This window comes from Hemiscyllium ocellatum, chromosome 7, assembly GCF_020745735.1.
Source record: "Hemiscyllium ocellatum isolate sHemOce1 chromosome 7, sHemOce1.pat.X.cur, whole genome shotgun sequence".
Classification (NCBI taxonomy): Eukaryota; Metazoa; Chordata; class Chondrichthyes; order Orectolobiformes; family Hemiscylliidae; genus Hemiscyllium; species Hemiscyllium ocellatum.
The window spans coordinates 66,127,271-66,154,802 of NC_083407.1; the positions used below are offsets into that span (position 1 = coordinate 66,127,271).

Here is a 27,532-nt window from a genome sequence, read left to right on the forward strand (position 1 = left end):
AATATATTTAAGGCTGGGATAGACAGATTTTGTTTCTCAGAAAATCAAGTGGTATGAGGAGCTGGCAACAAAATAGATTTGAAGCAAAAGATCAGCCATGATTGGATGGAATGGATGGAATGGATGAGGAGACTTGAAGGGCTATATGGTGTACAGTGGCTCCTGACTCTTATGTCCTTTCATTCTTATTCGAATGTAAGTATTACTTAAGTTTAACCAATCAATTGTTTTAGTTTTCTAATAGTAAAAATTAGCTGAACCAAAGCCAAACAAGGAACACAAGATAGAAAATTATTGGATTAATTTTCAACTTTGCTGAAGTCAATGATAGTCAATAGAAAATTGAAAATTTACTGAAGCTTATAATATGTAGCCAATTTGCAACCATCAAATTTCTGCCAAATTTAACATTCTCCCCCATGGTCCGCACGTTGGAGGAATGATATTCAGCTGATGTAGAGTGTTTTTTTAAAACTTGGTTTTACACAGGACTACTGGGGCCATTTGCAATACCACTAACTCTCTTTAAATCAAGGAATCTATTCTTTAACTGGATATTCATTTGATTATTTATTTATTACCAACATAACCCTAAGTCAACTGTAGTATCAAATATTAAAAAGTGGTTTTGAAAATACAATTTATTTGCCAAATCAACCAATTTGATGGTCAAAATTCTGGAACTCCCTCCCTAATAGCATTGTAGGTCTGTCTACAGCAGTTCAGGAAGACAGCTCACCACCATATTCTCAAGGGCAACTGGGGAGGCACATTAAATACTGGCCAGCCAGCAATGCCCAGATACTAGGAATGAATTACAAAAAAGACTGTGTAATAAACCAGTGATGATAATGGTTCTAAAAAATAATGTTTTTGCCAGTTACTTCCCATCCTCTTACTACTGAGGTTTGAATTCATAAATGGTCTAAACAGTCAGTGCTGACAGACGATTTGACAGTTAAGAATATTGCAGTTAAACCTAAGACAGTCAATACTCAAGTTCCAGGTAGTGGAACTTTCAGCATAACACACCAGGAACAGCTGACACCCTCTTTAACACAGTCAAGACAGATTGGAAACTTTTCATCAAAGGATAATTTCTCAATAAATCTAACTCATTGCATTCAACTCAAGTTATTGATTATAATGCAGAAAGGTAGTGTTACCTTGTAATCCATCTGTTCAGAGCAGTTGAAAACATACACCATAATACCCAGAGACCGTCCCAAGTCTTTAGTGGTCTCCGTTTTACCTGTCCCAGCAGGTCCTGATGGTGCTCCGCTCATTGTCAAATGTAAAGATTGGGTTAAGGTAATATAACATCTGTGGAACAATTGAAATCACAGTTAACAATCACTAAGTGAATAAATGCAACACTGACCTGTAGGGCTGAACAGAACTATACAAATCAGAGAACAATATGCTTGAACTGTATAATTCTGTCGTCTGACTACTGTTACTACATGGGTAAACCATCCTGCTTAATTTAAAACCAGCAACACAGAAAAGATTCATCCCATGCAGTAGTCTGTAAAAATTCGAGTGGCCAAGAAACTATTTAAGGTAAAAATTAACAACTTTATTTCTTAAAGTATAACAGAATAATTGACTAACAATTACTTATAACTTCTTTCTCTAATTTATCCTTTACCTGCGCTTTCTACACTACTAGTCCAATAAAACCCCTCTGATTAAGATTTACCAAAATTCAAATTTCAAAACCAGCCAGCTATCAAATCTTCACTTTATATCTTCCTCTGTCTTCTTAGGGATTTCTGCTTCACAGGTCACTGATTAATAAAGGTACCTTAAAGAGAGCTATTCACTGGGAAGTCTGCATGTGTTGGTGGCTTGGCAGTTCTCCCTCAACTGTTCAATTTTCCCAGTCTTATACCCCTTACAGCATCAGATTGTGTCATTGGCTCTTAATATTCTCAATATTCTAAATTAAAACTTGATTGGATTTTTTTTTTAGGGGGGGATATAATTTAAACTGATTGGTCCAATTTGAATTTGTTTTTGTTGTCTTCAGACAACCAGCTACTCTAGCTGCTGGACCAAAAGGTTACATTGTCATCGATCGGCTACACAGCATTCTAAAAGGGGAGGGTGAACAGCCAGTTGTCTTGGTGCATATAGGCATCAAGATACAAGTAAAAAGACCAGATGAGGTCCTGAAAGCAGAATTCAGGGAGCTAGGAAAGAAGTTAAAAAGGAGGACCTCAAAGGTAGTGATCTCAGGATTACTACTCGTGCCACATGCTAGCCAGCGTAGAAGTGAAAAAATAGGTAGGATGAACACACGGTTTGAGAAATGGTGTAGGAGGGAGGGGTTCAGATTTGTTGGACATTGGAATCGGTTCTGGGGAAGGTGGAACTATTACAAAATGGACGGGCCTCAACTGAACCAGACTGAAACCAAATGTCCTTGGGGGAGTTTTTGCTACTGTTGTTGAGGAGGTTTTAAACTAATTTGGTAGGCAGCTGGGAACCAGAAGAGTAAACAAGTAGGCAGCAAGGTGGACACTGTAAGAATCATGAAGATAGCATTAATAAGGGGAAGAGTAGGCAAGGAGCAGTTGAATGCAAAAGAACTGGTGGCCTGAAGGGCATCTACTTTAATGCAAGGTGTATAGTGGGTAAGGCAGATGAACTTAGGGCTTGGATTGGTGCCTGGGAATATGACGTTATTGCTGTCACAGAAACTTGGTTGAAGGAAGAGCATGATTGGCAACTAAGTGTCCCAGGATATAGATGCTTCAGACACGTCAGGGAGGGAAGTAAAAGGGCGGGGGGGGGGGGGGGGGGGGGGATGGAATTGCATTGCTGATCAGGGATGATATCATGGCTGTGCTAAGGGAGGACACTATGGTGGGCTTGAGCAGTGAGGCGTTATGGGTGGAGCTGAGAAATAAGAAGGGTGCAGTTACATTGTTGGGGCTGTATTACAGGCCTCTCAACTGTGAATGTGAGGTAGAAGAACAAATAGGTAAATAAATGATGGAAAAGTGTAGAGGCAATAGGGTAGTAGTGATCGGAGATTTTAATTTTCCCAATATTGACTGGGATACACTTAGCGTCCGAGGTCTGGATGGGGTAGAATTTGTAAAAAGTGTCTAGGAGAGTTTTCTAGAGCAATATGTCAATAGTCTGACGAGGGATGGGGCCATATCGAACCTGGTGTTGGGGAAGGTCCAGGCCAGGCGGTAGAAGTTGTGGTGGGGGATTTATTTGGGATCAGTGACCACAATTCTGTAAGTTTTAAAATACTCGTAGACAAGGATGAGAGTGGTCCTAAGGGAAGAGTACTAAACTGGGCCAAGGCCAATTATATCAAAATTAGGCAGAAGTTGGGAAATGTGGATTGGACACAGCTATTCGAAGGGAAGTCCACATTTGACATGTGGAAGGCTTTCAAAGATAGATTAAAGATAGTGTAGGACAGGCACGTCCCATTGAAGGCAAAGGACAGGAAAGGCAAAATTCATGAACCGTGGACAGCAGGAGAAATCATGTGACTAGCCAAAAGGAAAAGGGAAGTGCACATAAGGCCGAGGCTGCTAAGAACAGAATGAGCCATGGAGGAATATTGGAAGAGTAGGACCAGTCTTAAACAAGGAATCGAGCGGGCTAAAAGGGGTCATGAATAGCTTTAGCGAGCAGAATTAAGGAGAATCCCAAAGCCTTTTATTCTTATTTAAGAAGTAAGCAGGTAACTAGAGAAAGGAATGGTCCACTAAAGGATAATGAAGGAAGGCTCTGTGTCGAACCTGAGAGAATGGGTGAGATTCTGAATGATTACTTTGAAGCAGTGTTCACTGAGAAGAGAGACATGATGAATGTTGAGATTGTTTGATTAGTCTGGATCACGTTGACCTAAGTAGGGAAGGTGAGTTGGGTAGCTAGAGGTTATTAAGGTAGACAAATCCCCAGGACCAGATGGGATCTATCCCAGGTTGCATGAGGGAGGCGAGAGAGGAAATAGCTGGGGCTCTGACAGATATCTTTGTGGCATCCTTAAACACTGGTGAGGTGCCAGTGGACTGGAGGGTTGCTTATGTTGTCCCACTGTACAAGAAGTGTAGTAGGGATATTCCGGCTAACTACAGACCAGTGAGCCTGACGTCAGTGGTGGGAGAGTTGCTGGAGAAGGTACTGAGGGATAGGATCTATTTATATTTAGAAAAGAATGGGCTAATCAGTGATAGGCAACATGGTTTTGTGTGGGGGAGATCGTGCCTTACCAACTTAATAGAGTTCTTTGAGGAAGTGACCAAGTTGATAGATGAAGGAAGGGCTGTTGATGTCATATACATGGACTTTTCCCCATGGTAAACTAATAGAGAAAGTGAAGTCACATGTTGTGCAGGGTGGTCTAGCAAGGTGGATAAAGAACTGGTTGAGGAACAGGAGACAGTAATAGTTGAAGGGAGTTTCTTGAAATGGAGAAAGGTGACCAGTGGTGTTCCATAGGGATCAGTACTGGGGCCACTGTTGTTTGTGATATACATAAATAATCTGGAAGAGGGCACCGTTCGTCTGATCAACAAGTTTGCAGATGGCACGAGGATTGGTGGAGTAGCAGAAAGCATAACGCACTGTCAAAGAATACAGGAGATCTAGATAAACTGGAGAGTTGGGCGGAGAAATGGTAGATGGAGGTCAATCCAGGCAAATGTGTGGTGATGCATTTTGGGAAGTCTAATTCTAGAGCGAACTATACAGTGAACGGAAGAGTCTTGGGAAAAGTTGATGAGCAGAGAGATCTGGGAGTGCAGCTCCATTGTACCCTGAAGGTTGCTGCACAGGTGGATAGAGTGGTCAAGAAGGCATATGGTATGCTAGCTTTCATCAGGCTGCGTATTGAGTATAGCAGCTGGCAGGTCATGTTAAAATTGCACAACACTTTGGTCCGGCCACATTTAGAACACTGTGTACAGTCTGGTCGCTACATTACCTAAAGGATGTAGATGCTTTGGAGAGGGTGCAGAGAAGGTTTACAATGATGTTGCCTGGTATGGAAGGTGCTAGCTATGAAGAGAGGTTGAATAGGTTAAGTTTATTTTCATTATGAAAAAGGAGATTAAGGGGGGACCTGATTGAGGTCTACAAAATCATGAAGGGTATAGACAGGGTAGATAGAGATAAGCTTTTTCCCAAGTGAAGGATTCAAGAATGAGACGTCACGCTTTCAAGCTAAGAGGTGAAAGGTTTAAGGGGGATACACGCAACACGTATTTTACACAGAGGGTGGTGGGTGTGTGGAACACGATGCCAGCAGAGGTAGTAGAGGCAGGCACGGTAGATTCATTTAAGATGCGTCTGGACAGATGCATGAGTAGGTGGGGAGCAGAGGGATACTTAGGCATTGGACGACAGGTTTAGACAGTAGATTTGGATCAGCTCAGACTTGGAGGGCTGAAGGGCCTGTTCCTGGGCTGTAAATTTTCTTTGTTCTTTGTATCTTGTTCAGAACACTTGATGCTGTCAGGTAGTTCGGCTAGCTTTTAACTTTCTTAAAAGTACAGTACACCCATATCTCCATAACACTACATGGATTACAGTGGTCAAGACTGATCATTGCGTGTGGAGAAGTTACTTAAGCCCTGAAACTGATCTTAAGCATCCAAACAAGAAAATAATATAACTTTTGGGTGGAGTTTCATCCTTGCAAGATGGTAACTATCGTACAGAATTAGAGATAAAATAGGCAATCTTGAAAAGCACACAATAAACTGTGAGAGTGAGGCATCAACTTCAAACAACAAGAGGCAAATTCTGAACTGACATCAGGACACTTTTCACAAATAATCAAGGCATGGAATAATTTTGGGTGTAGACAAATGACAATTAGATTCTCTGAAAGGGGTTTGTTTGATGAACTTAAAAACATTATTTTAATGTCTAGTTACAAGACATGGAGGTGTCACTGACTATTCCTCATCCCTACTTGTCTGGAAGAAGATGATTGTGAGCTGTTTTTCAAGTTGCTGCAGTCCCTGGGCTGTAGGATCATCCACAGTGCTGTTAGGAATGGAGTTGCAGGATTTTGACCCAGCAGTAAAGGAATTGAGAAACTGCCACTACTACCTTCAAGTATATCAAGAATGTGACTGAAGCTATTTGTGGCAGATCATACTAATTGACTTTAATCCTCTGTGATTAAATCAGTGTTGCAGTGTAAGCAACATGAATTAATGGCCCTAGAAATAGTGGTGGTCATCTTCCAAGACTCAATAGACTCTGGAACAGCTCCTACAAATTGGAGGGTGGGAAATGTAACCTCTTGGTTTAAAAAGAAAGGCAAATAGAAACCCAGGAATTAAAGACTGGCCAGTCTGACATCAGTAGTGGGGATAATGCTAGAGTCCATTATAAACGTCCATTAGTATCTGAGCATTTGGAAAATAGGATCAAACAGTGTTGGCATGGATTTATAAAACAGAAATCATATTTCACAAATCTACATGAATTCTTCGAGGATGTAACTAGTAGAGTTGATGAGAAGCAGCAGATGTGGTTTATTTGGACTCACAAAAGGCTTTCAATTAAACCCCACATAAAAGATTAGTGTGCAAAATTAAAGCACATGGGGTTGAAGTAGTGTATTGAGATGCACAGAAAACTGGCTGACTGACAGGAAGTAAAGCATTCGAATAAACGGTCTTTTTCCAAATGGCAGGCAATGACTAGTTGGTACAGTGGGGACCAGCGCTACAACCTCAACTATTCACAATATATATTAGTGATTTAGATGAGGGAACTAAATATCTCTAAATTTGCAGATGACACAATTGGGTGGGAGGAGCTTTGAGGAGAATGCAGAGTTGCTTCAGCATGATTTGGAGAAGCTGAGTGAGTGGAGCAAAAATATTATTACCCGAATTAAAAAAAATTACCCGAATGGCTATAAATTGAGAGAGTGGAAAATGTAATGAGATCTTGGTGTCCTCATAAACCGGTGATTGAAGACAAGCATTCAGGTGCAGCAAGCGGTCAAGCTGACAAATGGTACATTGGCCTTCAACTGGGAGTGTACAAAGTGAGTGTGTTTGAGTACAGGAGTAAGGGTGTCTTGCTGCAATTATGCAGGGCCTTGGTAAGATTGGAATATTCTGAGCAGTTTTGATCTCCTTATCTGAAGAAGAATGTCCTTTCTAAAGAGGGAATGGCAGCAAAGGGTTACCAGACTAATTCCTGGGATAGTAGGACTGACATAAGAGGAAAGGTTGAATCAGTTAAGATTATATTTCCTAGAGTTCAAAAGAATGAGGAGGGAAATCTCATAGAAACTGATAAAATTCTAACAGGACTAAACAAGGTAAATGCAGAATGGATGTTCCCAATGATGGAGGAGTCTAGAACCAGGGATCTAAAGGGTATAAGGATACAGGGTACACCATTCAGGATTGAGATAAAGGTAAATTTCTTCACCAAAAGATGGTAAGCCTGTGGAATTCGCTATCACAGAAAGCAGTTGTGAGCAAAATGTTATATGATTTTAAGGAGTTGGATGTAGCACTTGGGATCAAAGAATATGCAGAGACTTTCATGATTTAATAATTATTACAGGAACGATATATACTAATCATCAATATAATTTCCCTTGTAAGCTATGGCTTGGCTACCTTTTCCTTATTATTGTTGTGCCAGACGGGACTGAACAATTGTTGCAGTTCACCCTTGTGCTCTTTAAATGTTTGTCACTGCCTTTTCACCAACATCCTTTTAAGTATCATTGTCCAAGTTCATCATAGCCAACTTGCGCCTCATACAATTGTAATTTCCTCTATTTAGATTCAGGAGCCTAGTCTTAGAATCAACTACTGTATATTAATCTCGATCTTAACGAAGAAATCCAACATACTATTGTCATTCATCCCCAAGGGGCCTCACACAACTAGAATCATAGAATGACACAATACAAAAGAAGCCCTTTGGTCCATCGAGTCTGTGCTGCCAAAAATATACTACCAACTAAACTAGTCTCTTTGTCAGAATAGCCCCGAATGTTACAACACTTCAGGCATTCATCCAAGACTTCCTGTCTTAACTATCCTTCCAGGCAGTGCTTTTCAGATCCTGCCACCCTCTGGATAAAAATATTTTTCTTTAAATCGCCTCTAAATCTCCCAACTGTCACTTTCAAATTCTGCATCCTTGTTACTGGTCCTTTGACTAAGAGGAACAGCTGCTCTCTATTCATCCTGTCAAAGCACCTCATAATCTAATACACCTGTATCAGGTTCCCCCCTTGACTTTCTCTGCTCCAGAGACAACAATCTGAAATTATCCAGTCTCTCCTCATCGAGGAGGTGCCCTATTCCAAAACACATCCTGGTGAATCTCCTTTGGAACACCTCCAATGCAGTCACCCCATCAAATCCTTCTACTTTCAGGCAATCCCAGTTAAGGTAAGTTGAAATCCCCTACAACGATAACCCTGTTCCTCTCCCACCTTTTCTGTGATTTGCCTACATATCTGTTCCACTCTCCCCTGATTGCTGGGATTATAAAACAAGCATCCGAACAAAGTAATCACTCATTTTTTAGATTAGATTCCCTATAGTGTGGAAACATGCCTTTTGTCCCAACAAGTCCACACCGATCTTCTGAACAGGAACCCATCCAGACCCATTTCCCCCTGACTAATGCATCTAACACTATGAGCAATTTAGCATGGCCACTTCACCTGACCTGCACATCTTTGTGACTGTGGGAGGAAACTCGAGCACCTGGAGGGAAACCTATGCAGACACAGGGAGAATGTGCAAACTCCACACAGTCACCTGATTCAGGAATCGAACCCAGCACCCTGGCACAGTGCTAACCAATGAGCCACTGTGCTGTCCCATCTAAGCTTTACCCTCATTTGAAGAGACTTCTTGGACATTTCCCTCATTAATTCAGTGATGGTTTCCTTTATCAACAATGCAATGTCTCTACCTCTTTGACATTCCCCCACGTCCCATTTGAATATTCTATATGTTAGAATGTTAAGATGTCATTCTTACTATTCCTTCAAACGTATCTTAGTGATTGCAACAATATTGCCACACAACATGATGGAGGTTCACATTGTGTGGAGCTGTGTTAAATGCGACAGACTTCAAACAGATCTAGCAACTTAAGACTGGACATCCAAGATGTGCTATGGGCCATCCAGTAGCAGCACAATCTGCAACTTCATGGCCCAGGATATCCCCCAATCAACCACTAATATCAAGCCGGGGGTCAATCCCAGTTCAATGCAGAGTGTAGGAGAACATGCCAGGAGCAGCACCAGGCAGACTAAAGAGGTGTCAACTTGATGAAGCTACAAAACTGGACTAACTTTATGCTAAAGAGCATAAGCAGCAAGTGATAGACAGTTAAGTGATCAATGTGTCAACCTAAGCTCTGCAGTCCTATCACTTCCAGTCATGAATGGTGGTGGACAATTATACAACCCAAAGGAGGAGGCGGCGGCTCCACAAACACTCCCATCCTCACTCATGAAAACACCCCAACATATCAGTGCAAAAGATAAGGCTGAAGCATTCACAGCAATCTTCAGCCAAATGTGTAGAGTAAATAATCCATATTGGCCTCTTCCAGTGGTCCACAGAATTATAGATATCAGTCTTCAGCCAATTCGATTCACTCCGCACGCTATCAAGTGATTGGAAACATTGGATACTGCAAAGGCTATGGGCCCTGACAACATTCCAGCAATAATATTGTAGACTTGTGTTCCAGAACTTGCTGCTCTTCTAGCACAGCTACAACACTGGCACCTACCATCAACATGAAAAATTGCCCAGGTATGTCCTGTACACAATAAGCAGGGCAAATCCAAACTGGCCAGTTAACGCCCCATCAGTCTACACTCAATCATCAGTAAAGTGATGGAAGGTGTCAACAACTGTTCTGTCAAGTAGCACCTGCTCAGTGACACGCAGTTTGGGCTCTGCTAGGGTCTCAGCTCCTGGTCTCATTACAACTTTCGGTTTAGACATGGACAAAAGGGCTTGCCTCCAAAGAGTGACAGCCCTTAACATCAAGGCTGCATTCGACTAAATGTGTCATCAAAGTGCCCCAGTAAAACTGGAATCAATGGAAATCAAGGATAAGCTCTCCAGTGATTAGAGTTATACCTAGCATATAGGAAGATAGTCATGGTTGTTAGAGGTCAGCCATCTCAGTACCAGGATCTCTCTGCTGGACTCCTCAGAGTAGTGTCCTAGACCCAACCATCTTCAGCTGCTTCAATGACCTCTCCATCATAAAGTCAGAAGTGGGGATATTTGCCAATGATTGCACAATGTTCAGCACCATGTGCAGCTCCTCAAATACTGAAGCAGTACATGCTCAAATGGAACAAGATCAGGACAATATTGAGGCTTGGGCTGACAAGTGGCAAATAACATGTGCACCACAAAAATGTCAGGCAATGACCATCTCCAGTAAAAGACAATCTAACCCATTGTCCATTTACATTCAATGTATACCATCACTGAATCCCCCACTATTAACAGCCTTGGGGTTACCATTGACCAGAAAATTAAACTGGACTCAGCACATAATCACAATAATTACAAGAGCAGGTCAGAAACTAGGAATGCTGCAACACATGACTCACCTCCTGACTCCCCAAAGTCTGTCCATCTTCTACAAGTCAACAGTGTGATGGTATACTCCCCACTTATCTGGATGGGTGCAGCTCCAACAACATTCAAGAAGCTTGACAACATCCAGAACCAAGCAGCCTGCTTGATTGGCACCACATCCAAAAGTATCTATTCCTTTCACCAATGACCATCAGTTGCAGCAGTGTAAACTGTCTACAAGGTGCACTGTAGAAATTCAAAGATACTTAAACAGTCCCTTCCAAACCCATAACTGCTTCCATCGAGGAGGACAAGGGTAACAGATACATGAGAACACCACCAATTACAAGCTCTCCTCCAAGTCACACACTATCCTGACTTGGAAATATTTCAAGGTAAAAACAATGACTGCAGATGCTGGAAACCAGATTCTGGATTAGTGGTGCTAGAAGAGCACAGCAGTTCAGGCAGCATCCAATGAGCAACGAAATCGACGTTTCAGGCAAAAGCCCTTCATCAGGAATAAAGGCAGAGAGACTGAAGCATGGAGAGATAAGCTTGGGGAGGTTGGGGGTAGAGAGAGAGTAGCATAGAGTACAATGGGTGAGTGGGGGAGGAGATGAAGGTGATAGGTCAGGGAGGAAAGGGTGGAGTGGATAGGTGGAAAAGGAGCTAGGCAAGTCGGACAAGTACGGACAAGTCTTGGACCTAGGAGATGCAGTGGGAGAGGGACTCCCTGAGATTCTTGTAGAGAGAGGAGGAAAACTTCTTCAAGGCAGGCATCCTTGCAAGAGGATTCGCAGTAGGGTTAAAATCAACAAGGTAAAGACAATGACTGCAGATGCTGGAAACCAGATTCTGGAATTCCATTCTAAATGGCATCTTTTATTCTAAACCTTCAGCAAGTGAATTGCAGCAGCTCAAGAAGATAGCTCATTATCACCTCCTCAAGGGCAACTAGGGACGAAAAATAAATGCTGGCCAGCCAGCGACTCCCACATACCACAAATTAATTTTTAAAAAGTCATATTCTCACATGCTAATCACCTCTCTTAGCTCAGCCACCTTATCAATCAAGCTCCTGTCACTAAAATCTTGAGGTTCAAGTCCTTAGCTCCCCAAAAGTGGCCCCTGAAGTAGATAGGGTGGTACAGAAGACAAATGGCATGCTTGCCTTTATTGTTTGGGGAACTGAGTACAAGAGTCAGAATGTCATGTTGCAGATTTATAAGACTTTGGTTAGGCCACACTTAAGAGTATTGTGTTCAGTTCTTGTCAGAGTGGATAAAGAGTGCAGCTGGAAATGGCAGAGCAAGTCAAGCAGCATCAGCGGAGGAGGGGATTAAACGTTTCAGGTTGGAACTTTTCATCAGGACTGGGGGAGGTGAAGGGTGTCTGAGAAATAAATGAAGGGAGGGGGTGGGCCTGGGGAAAAGGTGGTTGGGATGGCAATAGGTGAATGCAGGTAAGAGGTGGCTGTGATTGGTGATTGAGAAGGGTGGATCAGATAGGTGGGAAGGAAGAATGGATAGGTAGGGTCAGGATGAAGAGGGTGGGGGGAAGCAGTTGGGGTGGGCTTAGGATGAGGTCAACAATAGGGAGATTTGGAAACTGGTGAATTCTACGAAAAGCCTTATGATTGTCAGCTCACTAGACTGAAGTGGAGGTGTTCTTCCTCCAACGTGTGTTTGGCCTTGTTTTGATCGTGGAGGTGACCCACATTGGACATGTCTTTGGGGTAATGGGAGGGGGTGTTGAAATGGCTGGCATCCAAAAGGTGGGGCTGATCGGAGAGTGCAAACAATAAATTTTCCCTGAACTAGTTCCTGATTTTGCGCTCGGTCTCTCCGGAAGGATATGGATGCTTTGGAGATGGTACAGAAGAGTTTATCAGAATGCTGTCTAGATTAGATAGTATGAGCTATAAGTAGAGGCTCCAAAAACTTGGGTTCTTTCCTCTGGAATGGTGGAGGCTGAAGGGAGACTTGATAGAAGAGCATAAAATTAGGAAATGCATAAATAAGGTTGATGATCAGAATCTTTTCCCCAGAGCTAAAATGTCCAATACTAGAGTACATATATTTAATCAACTAGGAGAAAGTGAGGACTGCAGATGCTGGAGATCAGAGCCGAAAAATGTGTTGTTGGAAAAGCGCAGCAGGTCAGGCAGCATGCAAGGAGCAGAGAATTGACGTTCCGGGTATAGCCCTTCTTCAGGAATGAGGAAGGTGTGCCAAGCAGGCTAAGATAAAAGGTAAGGAGGAGGGACTTGGGGGAGGGGTGTTGGGAATGCAACAGGTGGAAGGAGGTTAAGGTGAGGGTGATAGGCCGGAGAGGGGGTGGGGGCGGACAGGTCAGGAAGAAGACTGCAGGTCAAGAAGGTGGTGCTGAGTCCAAGGGTTGGGACTGAGATAAGGTGGGGGGGACGGGAAATGAGAAAGCTGGAGAAATCTGCATTCATCCCTTGTGGTTGGGGGTTCCTAGGCAGAAGATGAGGCACTCTTCCTCCAGGCGTCACATTGCCATGGTCTGGCGATGGAGGAGGCCAAGGACCTGTATGTCCTTGGCGGAGTGGGAGGGGGAGTTAAAGTGGTCCGTTGGGTTGGTTGGTGCGGGTGTCCCAGAGGTGTTCTTTTGAAATGTTTCGTAAGTAGGTGGCCTGTCTCCCCAGTGCAGAGGAGGCCACATCGGGTGCAGCGGATGCAGTAAATGATGTGTGTGGAGGTGCAGGTGAATTTCTGACAGATATGGAAGGATCCCTTGGGGCCTTGGAGGGAAGTGAGGGCGGAGGTGTGGGCACAAGTTTTGCATTTCTTGCAGTTGCAGGGAAAGGTGTCGGGAGTGGAGGTTGGGTTGGTGGGGGGTGTGGACCTGACGAGGGAGTCACGGAGGAAGTGGTCTTTTCGAAACGCCGATAGGGGAGAGGAGGGAAATATATCCTTGGTGGTGGGGTCTGTTTGGAGGTGGCGGAAATGACGAAGGATGATATGATGGATCTGGAGGTTGGTGGGGTGGTAGGGGAGGACCAGTGGGGTTCTGTCCTGATGGCAATTGGAGGGGCGGGGTTCAAGGGCGGAGGAGCAGGAAGTAGAGGACATGTGGTGGAGAGCATCGTCAACCACACCTGAGGGGAAGTTACGGTCTTTGAAAGAGGCCATCTGGGTTGTTCGGTATTGGAATTGGTCCTCCTGAGAGCAGATGCGGCTGAGGTGAAGGAATTAGGAATATGGGGTGGCGTCTTTACAGGGGGCAGGGTGGGAGGAGGTGTAATCTAGGTAACTGTGGGAGTCGGTCGGTTTATAGTATATGTCCGTGTTGAGTCGGTCGCCTGAGATAGAAATGAAGAGGTCTAGAAAGGGGAGGGAGGAGTCTGAGACGGTCCAGGTAAATTTGAGGGCGGGGTGGAAGGTGGTAGTAAAATGGATGAACTGTTCAACCTCCTTGTGGGAGCCCGAGGTAATGCCGATACAGTCATCGATGTAGCAGAGGAAAAGGTGGGGGGTGGTGCCAGTGTAGCTGCAGAAGATGGACAGTTTCACATATCCGACGAAGCGGCAGGCATAGCTCAGGCCCATGTGGGTGCCCATGGCCACTCCTTTGGTTTGGAGCAAGTGGGAGGATTGAAAAGAGAAGCTGTTCAGAGTGAGGACCAGTTCAGTCAGTTGAAGGAGGGTGTCAGTGGAAGGATACTGGTTGGATCGGTGGGAAAGGAAGAAGCAGAGGGCGTGCGGCCTTCATGATGGGGGATGCAGTCACCTTCAAGGTCCTACTTCTTAACCTACAACCAAGCCAGCTAAACTCTTGATGCAAGACATCATCCTTCAATCTACCTATAGCATTGGTACCAATGTGTACCACAACCTTATCTGCCTTCTTACCCTCCTCAGTGACATCCCTGACCTTAGCACCAAAGAGACAACACACCAACCTGGAGTCACACCCATGGCCACAGAAACACCTGTCTGTCCGCAATTGATGAATCACCCATCACTATTGCTCCTGTTTTTTTTCCCTCCTCTCCTGTACAGTCAGGCCACTTGTGATGCCAGAAGCCTGGCTCCTTCTGCACTCTCGAGGTAACAGCACCATCCTCCGCTTCCAAAATGGAAAACTGATTTGTGAGCAAGAACTTGGGGGACTCTTGCACTGCTGCCTGTTTCTCCTTAACTGTTTGGTGATCAGCTATGCCCATCTTGCTTTCAGTCCATTCAGTTGCAGCATGACCACCTCCCTTCACATGCTATCCATGTAACTCTCAGGCTCGTGATGTGTCATTGTGTCTCCAGAGGCCACTTGAGCTCAGAGTTGCTCCAGCTTGTGCAGTTGGCAGCACTTCTTGCACACATGGTCATCCTGGATGCTGGTGGGATCTGTGATCCCCATATGATAGGTCACATATTCCACGTGGTTGCTCTTGCCTGCCATCATTTAAACTTCCTTAGTCTTTCACAAACTTCCTTTGACTTACTAGCTAAATTTAACTTTATCCCTAAATAATTTTACACATTTTTAAATAACTGGTGATTTAAGAACAGTTCCCAAATGTAATTCCCTTACCAGCCAATCAGCTGCTTTCCTGTCATGTTATTGAATTTTTTTCCCCCCATTACAGAATGAGTGGAATAATCCTCAACTGTCAAATCTTTCCACTCAACACTCTACGCACATACCCCATTGGCTCCAATGCTGTCCTGGCTTCCACATAAGATTAATAATTACTCCTTTCTTATAACATAATACCCAGTTTAGGTTGGCATGTTCTCTAGTTGATTCCTCAATGTTTGGTTAAGAATGGTATTGTTATTAATTTGATTTACTCAATCGATATGCCAAATAAAATCACCCATAAAAACAATATCTTCTTTATTGCATGAATTGCTAATACCCTATTTAATGTCATTCCCAACATCATCTCTTCAGTTTTGGGTTTATACACAACCCCCACTATTTTCTTTTAACCTCCTCGGTGTTACTGAGCCTGACCTCTGCAGATTCTACATTGCTGGATCTAATATCCTTCTGCATCATTAAGGCACACATCAGGAGTGTGATGGAATACTTGCCTGAGTGAGTGGTGGTCCAGCTATACTCAAGAAGCTCCAGGTCAAAGCAGCTCACTTGATTGACACCATATCCACAAACATTCAGTCACTCCACCACCAACATTCCTAGCAGCAGTGTATACTATCTACAAGATGCACTGCATAAACTTGGTTATCAGAGTGGCATTAAGCCAAAATGCTCATTTGGAGAGTAGTGTAAATGGCTGAATGGCCACATTCTGCACCACAATCCAGCAAATTCTCTGGTTCAGCAAAGGCCCAGTTCTGATGCAGCTGGATTTAGGAAGCACAATCTGTATTTTCATAAGTGATACATATCTCAGGATGATAATGACTTTACATTGGACAGCTGAGGTGGTCAATGCTCAAAATGATAAGACACTTTATAACATATGAGGAGAAATGAACAATAAGGATTTTAAAAACATTTTTGAAAACAGTAAACTGTACAAGTGAACTATCATTAAACTGTGGAGTATAAAACTGGCTACAGAGGTGTTAACTTATTAGATTGTTTCAAGCAAGCAAATGGAGCAACACAGACCTTACCTGTCAGTCAGAGGTGTAATTACCAACCGAGATGTATTACCAAGGTACTCATATGAATACTGAAACTGGGCATCACAGATATTAATGAAACACTGCCGATGACTATCATCCCATCTATGTCGCAGTTGCGATAGCCAGGCGAATGCTTGACTATTAGTGACCTAGCAATAAAATTGACATTGAAAAATTGTAAACAAATATCTGAACAAAGTGTTTACATCTCTATGTTTGAAATGCAACAGCTAATCCCTTCTTATATGTTCCTTCTACATCTTACACATACTATCGCAGTGTGTACATGTAAATATTATTTTATTTGTGAAGTAAATAAACCAGAATTAAAATGTTCATTTTTTGAAAAAGGCATTTGGCAGAATCCTATGAGGCTCAGAGCGATGTGGGCAATGGTGAGATGTTCAGCAAAGCCCATCTCAATGTTGAGCTCATCCTGCTATACATTCTTTGCTCTGCGGTGTGACAAAGGCAATGGCAAGTTTCCAAGTGACATTCTTGTTTGCTTGTTAAATGTCTTCTCAATAGCCCAACTTGCCACAGATTTCAATCTTAACAAACTTACCATAAAACTAGCCATCTGGAAAACTTGAGTGGGTTCAATTTAGCATTTACACAAAAAGATCTCCATGTTGAACACTGGGTTAAAACAATTCTCTGGGAACTGTCAGATGCACTCTATGTCCAAAGCCTTTGGCATCTGATGTGTTACTCATGTGAACCCTCATGGCACATCTCATCCACTTCTGCACTTCAATTCTGCACCAGCAAGTGTCATTTTAATGTTGCTGCAAAGACACTGCGTACAGGGACTGCACTCAACTCACGGACTGGACCAGGCTTCACTCATTGTCAATAGCATACTCACCCTCTGATTCTGTTTGGATACACACACCATCGCTGCCTTGCATTACCCTACCATGCCTTTTTGCACATTGATCCTCAGCCAGAGCTACCAGGATCATGTCACTATTGTCTTTTAGTGCCAATTGCCACGGACACAAAGCCAGGAATTCAGCTTCCCACAGTTGTCAGTCCAGTCAAGGGGAATAGCTCTTGCTCCAGAGATTCAGCCACAGTAAGAGACGGCTCCTGATAAAACTCCAGGCCCTGCTCAGAGCAAACAGTCAAGATCTGCTCCTAAGAGGTAAGGAACTAAATGATGGGCAGTATACCATTTGTCTGAAATCTTTCTGCCCTATTGTGAGCTGTTTAGCTGCTGAAATGAGAGAGGGCTAGGTATTACGGAAGAAGAAGGTGTGTGGCACACCTATTAGTGTTGGTGCAGGTGGAGAGGTTGGCCGAATGAGTGAGGAGGAAGGGCAGAGGGTATAGCTAGTGGTGTAGCACGTTGAGGTGGATGACAGCCAGTGAGGGAAGATATCGCAGGTACAGTGAGAGTGGTAGAGCATGAACCTTGGGGTGAGATGGGCACAGAAGCAGAAATTTAGGAAATGAGAGAAATCAGAGCAGATGGTGGCAGTTATGGTGGTGGAACGGAGAAGGACATTGATCTTCTTTTTACCGTGCTGGGCATTCCTCTAAGTGGCTGGGACTGCACTAACCTGGGTAGCAACCTTGGACCAGACTGACATGGTCCAGTGTCCTGACTCTGAAGGAAGAGGAATTTCCTTCCTGTCCCATAGGACTGCAAAGTGGACAACTGAATTCCCAGTGTGCCATGTCCATAACAAACATCAGGAGCCATGTTAGGAAGCCCCAGACTGATGGTGATTGTCTGGTACACAACAGCCTTTTAACTATGGCACCAGCACCAGGATTGTTGATCATGCCCAGCATCTCCAGTGAGTGGTGAACTGCTCTGGGAACGTGCATGCTAAGAGGGGATGAAAATCGATGTGATGTTTGCTATGAGGCCTGAAACCCCCATTAACATAAGTTTGGTAAAATACAGCAAGCTAACTCACTTGACCCTGCAGTGAGAATCATTCCACCAAACTGACATAGCTCCAACTTAGTCAAAAAATAACGTTTTGGCCAAATGGGTGACTTTTATTTGAGAAATTCACAGCAGTACACCACTTTCATCAAGTGCTAATGGACAACTACTGCAATGATGTTTTTATACTAACCTTCAATACTAGAACTTTTCCATGACAGGGAGTCTCTTGGTCAGAGGGAAGAAAAATAGAAGATGTTGGGAATCCCAAGTCCCCCAAATGATTATGACATCTCGCATTTTGCAGCAAATGCAGCATGACTCACACAATGTCCAGGCTTGGAATGATGAAGAAATATTTGCAACACACTGTGTGAGGTAATGACTATCTCCAACAAGAGATAATTGTGATTTTCCACGAGTTCCTCCCTCATTTTCATTTTGTGATCTATCATAGCTTCTGGGGTTTTACTTTTATCCTCTATGGTGAAGACTGATGCAAAATAATTGTATCTCATCGATAGTCACAGGTGAGGTGCTGGAAGACTGGAGGTTGGCAAACGTGGTGCCACTATTTAAGAAGGGCGGTAAAGACAAGCCAGGGAACTATAGACCAGTGAGCCTGACCTCAGTGGTGGGCAAATTGGAGGGAATCCTGAGGGACAGGATGTACATGTATTTGGAAAGGCAAGGACTGATTAGGGATAGTCAACATGGCTTTGTGTGTAGGAAATCATGTCTCACAAACTTGATTGAGTTTTTTGAAGTAACAAAGAAGATTGATGAGGGCAGAGCAGTAGATGTGATCTATATGGACTTCAGTAAGGCATTCAACAAGGTTCCCCAGGGGAGACTGATTAGCAAGATTAGATCTCATGGAATACAGAAAGAACTGGCTCAAAGGTAGAAGACAGAGGGTGGTGGTGGAGGGTTGTTTTTCAGACTGGAGGCCTGTGACCAGTGGAGTGCCACAAGGATCGGTGATGGGTCCTCTACTTTTTGTCATGTACATAAACGACTTGGATATGGGCATAGGAGTTACAGTTAGTAAGTTTGCAGATGACACCAAAATTGGAGGTGTAGTGGACAGCGAAGAGAGTTACCACAGATTACAACAGGATCTGGAACAGAAGGGCCAATGGGCTGAGAAGTGGCAGATGGAGTTTAATTCAAATAAATGCAAGGTGCTGCACTTTGGGAAAGCAAATCTTAGCAGGACTTATACACTTCAAGGTAAGGTCCTAGGGAGTGTTACTGAACAAAGAGACCTTGGACTGCAGGTTCAAGATAGTGAAGGCGGCGTTTGGTATGCTTTCCTTTATTGGTCAGAGTATTGAGTACAGGAGTTGGGAGGTCATGTTGTGGCTGTACAGGACATTGCTTAAGCCACTGTTGGAATATTGCGTGCAATTCTGGTCTCCTTCCTAATGGAAAGATGTTGTGAAACTTGAAAGGGTTCAGAAAAGATTTACAAGGATGTTGCCAGGGTTGGAGGATCCGAGCTACAGGGAGAGGCTGAATGGCTGGGGATGTTTTCCCTGGAGCATTGGAGGCTGAGGGGTGACCTTATAGAGGTTTACAAAATTATGAGGGGCATGGATAGGATAAATAGACAGTCTTTTCCCTGGGGTTGGGGAGCCCAAAACTAGAGAGCATAGGTTTTGGGTGAGAGGGGGAAGATATAAAAGAGACCTAAGGGGAACTTTTTCATGCAGAGGGTGGCACATGTATGGAATGAGTTGCCAGAGGAAATGGTGGAGGCTGGTACAATTGCAACATTTAAGAATCATTTGGATGGGTATATGAATAGGGAGGGTTTGGAGGGATATGGGCCGAGTTCTGGCGGGTGGGACTAGATTGGGTTGGGATATCTGGTCGGCATGGACGGGTTGGACCGAAGGGTCTGTTTCCATTCTGTACATCTCTATGACTCTATGATCTGCCATTTTCTTATTTTCCATTATTACTTCTCCAATCTCACTTACTAAAGGACCAATGTTGAGTTTGTTAACTCTTTCTTCTTTAAATATTTATAAAACCTCATACTATTTGTTTTGATATTTCTGGCTAGCTTTAATTTTTCCCTCTTAACTTTTACTGTTTTCTATATTCTCTGTCTGATCTTCTATGTACTACTTATCTTTGAGGATGATTCATATGTGGAATAAACTACCAGGGAAAGTAATAGATGCAGGCACAGTCACAATCACAATATTTAAAAGACATTTGGATAGGTACATAAATAGGAAGGATTTAGAGGGATAATGAGCCAAATGCTAGCAAGTGAAATTAGTTTAGTTTGGAAAACCTGGTTGGTATAGACGAGTTAGACCGAAGTGTCTGTTTCCGTGCTGTGTGACTCTATAATTATTTGTTTTTCCTTTTAGTTAATCAGATAATACATTCATTACATGGAAATTTTCTTATTCATTCAAAAGTATCTATCCTATGTATTCTGAAATATCCCTTAAATGAGAGTGTTGCATCTCTATTTACCTATCCTATCGACTATTTTGCCAAATTAGTTTAGTATGCTCTGCTTTCACACTCTCATAAGTCCCTTTTTTTTAAAATATAGTCTCAAACTGCTGCCTCTCAAACTGAATGTAAAATTCAATCATGTTAAAGGCTACTATTACCCAGGGATGCCTTCACAATGAGATCTTAATTAATCCCATCTCATTGCACAATACTAGGTCCAAAATAGCCTGCTGCCTGGTAAGCTCTACAACATGCTGTTCTAAGAAACTGTCCTGAAAATATTCTACAAACTTTTCATCTAGGCTACCTTTTGCCCATCTGACTTTTCCAGGATTATATGCCGATTAAAGTCACCCATGATTATCACCAGCCTTTCTGACAACCTTTTATTATTTCTTTCTTTATGCTCCACCTGCCTATGTGGTAACTATAAGGGGGACTGGAAACCATTCTCACAAGTGACTTCCTTTCATCATTTCTACCTAAACAGTCACTACATCTTGTTTTCCTGAACTGAGTTCATCACTCTCAATTTCACTAATGCTATTAATTAAGACAGCCATCCCTTCACACTTTCCTAGTTTCCTGTTATTCCTAAATGTTCTGAACTCATCCAACCTGATTTAAAAATTCTTGCAAAGTAAGTAAACAAGGTGTAGAAATATAGAGCTAGAGAGCACTAATTTTATTTGCTTTCCATCCCCTTCTGTCACATAAATGGAGTTTTAAACATTTACTCTGAAAGAACATCATTTTTTGTAGTGATCGCTTTTGGGACAAGAGTATTTTCAAAATTACATATCAATCCTAAACCTTTTCAGGATTCTACCCATTTGTTTGGGTAACATGCACTTTGTCTAACTCCAATGAATACTTCTGGCTTTTGAAAACTAGGTATGGAATACCCTAGCAAAACTATACATTAAAACTCTATGTAATAGGAATAATGTATCAATAAAAGGAACTTTTTTTTCAGCTCCATATGACTCATACACAACAAATCTACCATCTGCTATTCTGTTGCTCTGTACATGTCAGAATTATTAATGGATGGAATACAATTAAAATAGGGTTCATTTACTCAACTTTAGAAAGATCTTCAAGTTCATTCAAAACACTCTAGCATAAATATTGTGATTAGAGATTGGAGATCAAATTTTAAAAATTAAAATAAATCAAGGGAGTGCAATATCTAATTGGGTTTTCAGTAATGCAGAATGTAAAACCAATTCAGTTCAGTGGTAGTTGAGTAAGCCCTGATTTGAAAAACGAAGATAAAAACGTCATGTATTAAAACTGCAATCACTCGAAAGAAATATAGTCAAAATGATAAGAAATTTAGACTAAATACTACAAAGTCAATATTGTACTTTAGCTAGTAAATGTAATCATGTCGCATATCAATGGAAAAGACCGAAGTGACTAAATCAAAACATTGTCATTTCTTTCCAGAACAACTGAGCAGCCCCTTTACAGCGAAATTATGTTTATTTTATGCTTTTAAGAATGCATTAGGGTAATTGCTACAACAAATTACCTTCCGTGCTATGAGCTTTGCTACAACATCTCTGGCATGTACATCAATTGTACAGATTGTCATAATCTTCTGACGATCACCATGGGTGAGCTCCCCTAGTAGCATGTTTATAAGAACATTTAGCTGAGCAATCTGCAATAAAAATAATTATATTTGACTACTCAAAAAGATAGGGTACAGTACACTATATGTCATACATTGATTACTTATTCCAGAAAGCATTATACTTGCAAGGCATTCCCTATAATGTATTAACTAAAACATAAAAATTGTGCATATTGACCATCTGAAGCAAAATTAATGGATAGTGAGGAATGCAAATTAATTCAATCTTATTCGCTCAATCTTATACTTTGCACATTATGAAGATTACTGCAAGAACATTACAGAAGAAAAAAAATGGATGGAATTGTTTTACAGCTCAAAATATTCTCAACAAACTTGCAATCTTAAAAATAATAACTGCATACGTTAATCATTGGTCAGCTTGTAGTAACAAGAAGGAATTATAGGAAATCGTGGCCTGCTGTGAGAGAAAAGTAGTAATCACAAACTGTCAGACTTTCTTTGGGTTCTCTTGATCAGCTACCCATAGCTTAGACAGGCGATCAAGGAATTCCCATGTAAATTGCTTAAATAGGTTTCTCAATGAGTTACAATGATCAATTAGGAGAATTGCTGAGGAAATTCCCACTGTTTTGGGCTTTATCATGATTTTACTGGTAAAATTAGAATTAAATTATAAAATTCTATAATTTGACCAAAGTATTACAACTTAAGACAGCAGTCTTTGCAGGTTTGATATGAAATTTGTTTAAACGCAACCCACTTGTTTTTTGTTGTAATCTTTTAAAGCAGTTTCAAAACCTTCTTCAAGACGTTCAAAAGCAATACCAACATCTGTGGTCCACCAAATCTGAGTGCCAGTCAAAGCCACTTGTGCTGGGTAATCAAACAACCACTGATCTCTTGGTTTCTCTTCGCATGCTGCAACTGCTTCCATGATTTCATGCTGTACTGTAGTTCGCATTGACTCCTCGAGATTCCGCAGCCAAAATTCAGCCTGGTAATGAAGTAAATATAATTTGGAACATAGTTCTTTTTCTTTTCTTGGCTTCTCAGGGTCAACATTTTGAAACATGCAAAGGGTGGGTTATATTAGGATATCTCTTCTGCAAAAATGACAGATGATGGTGGGTCAATTGACAATAATCAATGAATCTCAGATTTTAAATTAAGACATTCTGGGACAAAAACAGATGTGTATATTCTTATTCTCACTGAAGTGAAGAGAACAGGTTTATCAGACTAAGTAGTCTACACCTTTACCATGATTCAATGTTTTGCTTAACCTCTGGGATTTTGCACTCATCCTTCTTTTTAAATCCCTAGATACCATCTGCTTTATTAATTGCCTATCCTTCTCTGCAACCTGAAAACCGTCATGTTTTGGCACATCCCACAATAGATCTTTCTTTAAAACATACTGAAAGCAATGCCAAAGTGATTAGACTGACTCTGAGATAAATTTATATACAAGATTAAAAGCTGCAGGGGAAGCAATACAAATATATTGTTACTTAATGGAAGCTTTTCGGTATTTCATATTTAATCAGTTAGTTGTTTCACAGATTTTATATGACTTCTAAATTTTCCTAAATAATGCAAAGACAAATAATTCATTCCAATAATTTGGAATCAATTCCAAATATAATTCCAACTGTCTTAGACCATTCAGATTTTAAAAGCTATTTTAAAAGCATTTAGAATGTATAGAAATACAAACCTACCTGTCCTTCACAGAAACAGGGCATTGAAAGCTGCACATATTCTCCTTCTCTACTGTACATTCCCACTGCTTCACATGTATCGCCATGCTTGTCATTATTTCTAAACTTTAAATCAGCTAAATTATCAAATAGCTTAAGCAAATGCTTTGTCACCTGTTGAGAGATTGAATATGTTTTAAAAGTAACATAATTTCATCATTTAAGGCTTAATTTAGTTTTTCTTCTATTTACAGTTTATGACAAGTGGTATTAATAACCCACCTTTAAAATAATTAAAATGTCCCAACGTGCTTGGCAACAGCATTATAAAGCAAAATATGACACCAATCTATATAAGGAGATAATAAGACAGATGACCTAAAGCTCGGTCAAAAAGGTGGGTTTTATGGAATGTTTTAAAGGAGTAACATGGAAAAAATGTTGTAGAAATTTGGGGAGGGAATGGCATGGCTTAGGTTCTAATAGAATAAGCAGCTGAAGACATGGCCACCAATGGTGGAGCTATTTACATTAGTGACCCTTGACAGGCTAGGTTTTTTTTCAGGAGCACAGAGATTTCAAAGGGTTGAAGGGCTGGAGAAGACTTCACTAATGGAAGAGAATGAGGTTATGGAGAGATGTAAAAAAACAAGAATGAGAATTTTTAATCTATGCCATTATTGTACTAGAAGAAAATGGAGGTTGTTGTATATGGGTCTTGAAAGATTAATACTAAAGAATGTTATAAGCACCACCCACTAAAAATACATTATATGGACTTGTGAGAACAACGTAGAATCTCAGAAAAGTAAAATTTAACTTCATCCCTCATCATAGTTTCCATAACAATGCTCTCATATCAATTTAACATACAACTAGTTGCCAACATACAATAAGCTGCCTTTTGTTCAAAACAAGAGCCTTTGCTAGTTAGACCAATGAGGGATTTTCTTCTATCATGCTAGAATAAGCAGGATAAGTATATTCCTGCACTTAAAGAGAAAGAAGCAGACTGCAGCATTCAGCAAGAGCTACAAACAGCATCTGTTGGTATGTTTTGATTGACAATAGGTTAGAAGAAGTCAGGTCAGTTTCAATAGGGTCCATAGGTATGAATGAGGTTTATCTAGAGCCATGGGTTGCACAAGGTTTTTTATCGGGACTAGATGCAGTTAGAGGGGTACAAGTTGATATTGAAAGCATGTGTAGCAATGGAAGGTGGGTAGAAAGACAAATCATGACAGGGAGGCAACGACGGTTCATAGGTTTAATTGGAAGGTTAACATGGTTAGAGAATATAAGGGACCATGGAGCTGGGTGGGGATATAAGTTGGCAAGGATTGACCATGGCAATTGGTTGATGGATGTTTGGGGATGGGAGGGCAGGGGTGTGTGGGCTGAGGGTCTAGCTATTTTTATAATAATTGAAACAAAGTTGCAAAGAACAGAAATGAGCCCTTTAGCCAGCTCAGCTTAGAACATATCAACTCCAGGAGCACAGCCTCCAGAAGGTGGTAGGCCTGATTCCATTCTTAAGTCAGTTCCGTTTATGGACATCAAGGCCAAAAGTTTTTTGCTACAGGTTCACTTGCAGAAGCTGACAGTGAGTCAGGAGCCCACTGTTCCAGCAGGCTGTTCAGGAGATATTTTCTTAAGCACAGCATTAGCATTCTTGGCTTTCCTGAATGGGGTACTGATGTGCTGACATGCAACATCTATCAGTGAAAATTTCTCAAATGAATGGATGCTGGTAGGGTTCAAAACAGCTGCATCTAACAATACTGTTGAAGGTTGGAGTTTGGCATAAAGAACGATGAAAGACATGAAAAGTGTGGTACTTCCACTGCTATGGGTTCTCTGATTTACCCTTGAAGTTGATGCTTGCATAAGTTTTGGAGGGAGTAAGCAGGATAAATCTGGTCCCAAGGTCATGGATGTAGTGCTACAAGAGAGCTAGTAATCTTACTAGGTCAGTGCAGGTGAGTGGCATCTCATATTCAGGTAGCAACCTCCATCTTACTCAGCATTTTACTGATTTGCGTTCTTCAGAACACCACACCCTGTGGCTTCATTCTTTTCTTATCACCTCCCAGGCTATTCAAAAGTCAACTGAATGGTGAGCACTGACACTCACCTTCATTTAGTGCCATCTCACACCCATCTCTCACAGTAACACTCCAAAAATGCCATTCATTTATTTCCACATATTGCTTTGCAGAAAAGAGAATATAACTACAGAATGGAGCAGAGATGCAGGGACCCACAGATATCACTACCCTGAGCACAACAGTAGAAGCAACAGGGTAGCGGATTCACTGTGATTAACCAGTAAAGAAATGGAGTCTCTGATGGTAGTAGTAGCATAATACAGAGTTCTAACTATATCCTAGGGATTACCACAGACCAAAAGGTGAATTAGATCAGTCACAGTCACTGCAGCCACAATTGTAAGTCAGGCACTAGGAATTATGTGGTGAGTAACTCAACTCCACATTCCCCCAAAACGGTTCATCATCTGACAAGTCAGGAATGCACTAGAATAATCTCCAACATCTTCAGCACAATTGCAGCTTGGCTGTAAATGCTGGCCTAGCCAGAGATTTCCACATCACAGGAGCACACAGCATTTTGAACTGCCATCACCACAAAATCCAAATATTGAGTAATGTATACTTTGGTCTGAATCTCTTCCAGTTTTTAATACTAATCAATATCTTGCATCTTCCACAGGAACTGCATGTTGAAGAAGTATAACAGGATATGGCTGAGATGTTTTCTTTTTAGAGAAGAGTGAACACTCCAAGGATGGAATGTCACATGGCTTACTTGCACCCAAAATCTACACAGAACCATCAATCTTGATCAATAGAGCAGAAGCAGCAATTTGTAGGATGTTACGCAATGAGATACACATTATATAAGAGCATAAGAAAAAGGATTAGGAGCAGACCACACAGCCCTCCAGCCTGTTGTGCCATTCAATAGGACATCAATCCCACATTGCTGCCTACCTCCCAGATCCTCCGATTTCCTGAGAGATCAAAATTCTATCTACCTCAGCCTTAAACATGTTCATTGAATGAGAATCCACAGATCCCTGGAGTGGAAAATTCCAAAGATACACAACATTGAGTAGATAATTCCTCCTCCTGACACTAAAGAATTATTTCCTTATTGTGGGTCTGTGCCCATGTTCTAGATTCGTGTGCCACTCAATGTCTACCCTGCCTTTACAATCACTTTTTATTGTTGTAAAATCCAGAGAGTATAGACCCAATATACTTAGTCTCTATCAGAACAAATCCTTGTTATCCAAGGAACTATTGCACTGAACTTTTCACCATAATTCCTCTGAAGCAAGTAAACCTTACAAATGGAGCCCAATCATGTGTTGTTCTCATCAAAGCTTTATATAATGGTAGGAAGATTCCCTTGTCATATATTCAGTCACCTTGTAATGAAGATCATCATGCCATTTTCCAGGTTAATTGCTTGCTGAACCTGCAAACTAATTTTGTATTCAATTCAGAAGTTCAGCACCTCTTAAAAAGTTTTTGCTCCAAAGCAAAGTACCCTCTTATTGACCTGTTGTTCATGGATAAGATGAGGACAGTTATGCCTGAACTCCATTG

At 41.6% G+C, this 27,532-nt stretch overlaps 1 protein-coding gene across 1 annotated transcript in view; it reads right to left on the minus strand.

Annotated features, from left to right (window-relative positions):
* Window positions 1-27,532, minus strand: part of dnah9l (dynein, axonemal, heavy polypeptide 9 like) — a 429,781-nt gene that overhangs the window by 275,413 nt on the left and 126,836 nt on the right. Inside the window, exons 30-34 of the mRNA XM_060828114.1 lie at window positions 23,922-24,074; window positions 22,961-23,194; window positions 22,132-22,263; window positions 16,202-16,362; window positions 1,167-1,323 (exon numbers count right to left, since the gene is read on the minus strand). Coding sequence (XP_060684097.1) covers window positions 1,167-1,323; window positions 16,202-16,362; window positions 22,132-22,263; window positions 22,961-23,194; window positions 23,922-24,074 — 837 coding nt within the window. The remainder of the gene's footprint in view (window positions 1-1,166; window positions 1,324-16,201; window positions 16,363-22,131; window positions 22,264-22,960; window positions 23,195-23,921; window positions 24,075-27,532) is intronic.